At 57.4% G+C, this 3,662-nt stretch overlaps 1 protein-coding gene across 5 annotated transcripts in view; it reads left to right on the top strand.

Annotated features, from left to right (window-relative positions):
* The first annotated feature begins 498 nt into the window (after positions 1-498).
* Positions 499-3,662, top strand: part of FRAS1 (Fraser extracellular matrix complex subunit 1) — a 468,008-nt gene continuing 464,844 nt past the window's right edge. For 3 of the 5 annotated variants that reach the window (XM_019516785.1, XM_019516787.1, XM_019516786.1), the window contains exon 1: positions 505-657. In XM_019516785.1, the coding sequence (XP_019372330.1) occupies positions 582-657 (76 nt within the window). In that variant the 5' untranslated portion in view covers positions 505-581. Of the gene's footprint in view, positions 658-3,662 lie in introns of all 5 variants that reach the window. The other 2 variants (XM_019516789.1, XM_019516788.1) reach the window with 2 other exon arrangements.

The raw sequence follows: 3,662 nt of genomic DNA, 5'->3' as shown, positions 1-3,662 counted from the left end.
GAGGAGGGGGCGGATCTTCCCTCCCCGCCGGGCCGCAAGCAGCGCAGGAGGGGGGAGGCTGCGAGGCGAGGGGCTGCACCGGGGGCCCAGCCCCTTTCCCAGGCGAAGGAGCCCCTTGTCCGCTCCCAAAGCTGGGCGTCGTGGGATCCGGGGCTCGGGAGCGCCGGTCGGAGGACAGAGCGACCTGCCGGGGCGCTGCTGTGGCTCTCGGCCCCTGCAAGCGGCGGGCGCCGAGCAGCAGGGGACTTGGCCGGGCGGCGAGCCCAGCTGGGGCTGCACAACTTTCAGGGACGGGCTGGTGCTGGTCGCAGCCCCTGGCGCTGCTGCACTGGAGGGCGACCGCGGTGGGGGAAGCGGCGTCTCCCCCCCGGGCCCCGCTGACATTTGGCTTCCGATTCGCCGCCGAAGTCTGCGGGACTAGTTGCACCCCCCGCGGCTGACCCCAGCCCGGTGGGGCCGGGCGTGCGGGGAGACTGCAGAAGCCGGTGCCTCTCCCCGCAGCAGCGGAGCCGCGGAAGGGGCGTCCGGGGCTGCTCCAGTGGAAGACCTCGGCGGCGGGGCTGGCGGCGCTGCCTCCGGCTATGGCTTGCCTGGGAGCCTGGCTCCGCTTCTCCTTGCTCTGGGCTGCGCTGGCAGCGCGGCCACCTCGGGCGGAAGGTGAGTGGCTCCCCCCACCATCATCCGTGGGGTGTTTTGCGCGGGATTAACTTATGACAGCCGAGGGGGGTCGGCCTGCCTGCCTTATATCACGGGCGCTATAGCATCAGCGGGGAGGGAGGTCCTCCAGGCCGTCTCCTGCGCCCCGTAGCACTGCCCCGGGCCCGGGCCCGGGCCCGAGCCCTGCGGAGGGTGGATGCTGGCGACTTCTGCCCCGCTGCGTGAGGGAATGAATGGGCGCGCAGCACGAGGGAGGGAGCGCGCCTCACAATGGCCTGCCCCGCTGGAGCCCGCGTGTGCCCGGGGCAGGGCTTACAGCGGGGGCACCATGTCCTGAGTGCTGAGGTGGCAGAGGGGAGCTGGGCTGGGCTAGGTGACCTCTTGGGGTCCCTTCCAGCTCTACTTTCCCATGATCCTGGGAAAGCCAGGGCTGAGGGGTGCGGGGAGCTGCACCCTAGGGGCAGGGCTGTCTCCTGAGGGCAGGTGGGAGGTGGGTTTGCATGCATACACTTAGGGCTGGGCTGGCAGGGAGGGACCCTCCTCCCTCCATTCCTCCCTCCCTGCCCAGCTGAGGGGTGGTCCTGTGCTGCTTCAGCTACCTGTGGCAGGCAGCTGGGGCCAGCAGCTGTGGTGGGGGATCCAGCACTGGGGCTAGACTCCACTTCCTTGTGCCACCACTCATGGCAGCCCTTGCAAGCTGGGAGGTGGCTAGTCCTGGCAAGGCGCTCTGTGCAGGGCCAGCTCATGGTACTGCCACCCTTTCCCACCTGCCTCCCAGCCCTGCCCCCTCGCCTTCTGGTCGCTGCCTGTGCAAATGTGCTGAGGAGTATGATCCTTCCAGGCAGCAAGGAAAGGGGAGAGGAAGGTTTTGCCACAAAGGAGCAAGGAGGCTGCAGACTTCTTGGCGCCCCAGGTTCATCTGGTTGGAGGGAGGGCTATGGAAGGCACCTGCATGGTTCAGGAGCCCAAGTCCCCTTGCAAGTGCATGACTAGGAGCCTGGAGCTCTTGCCAAGAAAGCCTGCTGCTGCTCCCTTGAGGGTTGCCTGCCTTGCAGTCTGCTCCAGTGCCACAGGCATGCTCCAGCTAGCTTTCAGACAGCTAAGCTGGGTACCTGGTGCAGCCTGGCCACCTGATGAAATCAGTAGGCAGCTAAGGAAGTGCCTTTTTTGTAACATAATGTATAATTAACCTGAGGAACTGACTGTCACAGGATGTGGTGGAGGGTATATAACTTGAAAAAGGGGACTGGAGATTGTATGCGCCACAGGTCTACCCTCTTGCTATTAAATACAATGGTCAGACGTGTAACTTGGCTTAGGACTCTCTAAAACCTAGGGATTGCTGGTGACTAGGAGGGGATGGTGGGCATGGATGCCCTGTTTCTTATGTCCTTCCACTGGAGGATGCTGAGCCAAAAGGACTCTTAGTCCCACCTGGTATGTCAGTTCTTAGGGCCACAGCAAAATGGGCTCAGTGTGGACTGCAAAACCTACCCTGGAAGCTAGCTTAATACTGAACTGTATATTGCCATGTACAAAGTCAGTCTGGGGAGGTTCAGAGTCAGGCTGAGTAGTCTATACACTGCTGGTCTGTGCCTAGTGTAGACATCCTTAGTGTCTCCCTTGCTCAGGTGTAAAATGGGCATAAGGATATTGACTGTTCCCAGGAGTATTCTGGGATAAGCGCACAGTGGTTGAGATGCCTGGATAGATTTTTTTTTTCACAGAAGGATCTCAGATTTTAGAAATGTAGATTTTCCCCCCTGTTTCACCGGCTGGGGAGATGGAGGTACAGTGTTGCTGAGGGCTAACTTTTCAAAAGAGGCCTCTTGTTTGGGCTTTTCTTTTAGAAGAACAGAGCTTTTATTTGACTGCATCTGGAGTTGGGTAGGTTTGTATAGGGAGTTCCAAATACAACCCAGTCTCTTAACATCCAGGGTATATTGTTGTCAAGCCCATGATGGCTGCTGAGGAGTACTTAGTTCCTCTTTGTTCTTGCTCAGCATACTCCAGATCCTGGAAATAAGGCAGGGTAGCTGTCTTAAAAACAACCATCAGTGTTCACCGGGAAGCATGTCCGAGACAGAGAGTGCTAGAGGACTATGCTGCTCTAAATCAGCTACATTGCCTCATTCCCAGGAGTTGGTGTTCTTCAGCTGAAAGCAAGTGGGTGGGTGGGATGTTCTTCTTGGTGATAGTCCTAGGCCTGGCCTGGAGATGGTGCTGCCAAATCCCTGTTCTCGTCCTTTATTCACCACATTACACTATCTGCCTTTTATATTACAGTATGTAAGCAGTGGGGCTATGACTACATTAGGCTTTTCCCTCTAAAGCAGCAGGGCCCAACCTTTTTTGGTAGGTCTGCCATCTGGTAAACATCTCATCCTCCCCAAGTACCACTCAGGTCCATTTCTCCTGCCCTGTGCTCTGCCCAGTTGGCTGCTATGCTTTCTGCTCCCTGCCCTGTCTGCCACCGTGTTCTTTGCTCTCTCCCCTACCTGCCACGTGGCATCCAGGCAGAGGCTGCCTGTGCCACTTGCAGCACGTGCTATGCATTGGTCACTTCTGCTCTATAAAGTTTCTAGCTCTTGCTGCCATGGGGACAACTCCACCATTGGTAGCAATGATAACTGTCCCACTTGGCCATCAGTGCTTTGACCATGATGTCACATTACTCTCCCAGGACAAGGTCTTTATGACACTGATGGGAACACTAGTACCTAGTTTAATTTTGCACTCTTCCTGTTTGGGGGGAACTGGGTTTGGCAACAGCCAGGAGCTGATACAGATAAGGCCTTAAGTGTGGTCGTTTGTCCCAAGTGAAAATTAAGCTAGCTTCTGAGGAAGCAGTTGGAAGGTTTTACTCGGAGGACTCATGGCAGGAGGTGATTGCTGTGAATGGAATTGAGGCAGTGTAATCCAAGTAGTCATTTCTATAGTATTTAAAAAGCAGGAGAGAAAAATACCATGGGCAGGTAGATTTCAGATGGTGTGCACTGTGTGGT

This window comes from Gavialis gangeticus, unplaced genomic scaffold, assembly GCF_001723915.1.
Source record: "Gavialis gangeticus isolate Ggan-Ray unplaced genomic scaffold, GavGan_comp1, whole genome shotgun sequence".
Lineage (NCBI taxonomy): Eukaryota > Metazoa > Chordata > Crocodylia > Gavialidae > Gavialis > Gavialis gangeticus.
This window is presented reverse-complemented; position numbering and strand designations above follow the sequence as displayed.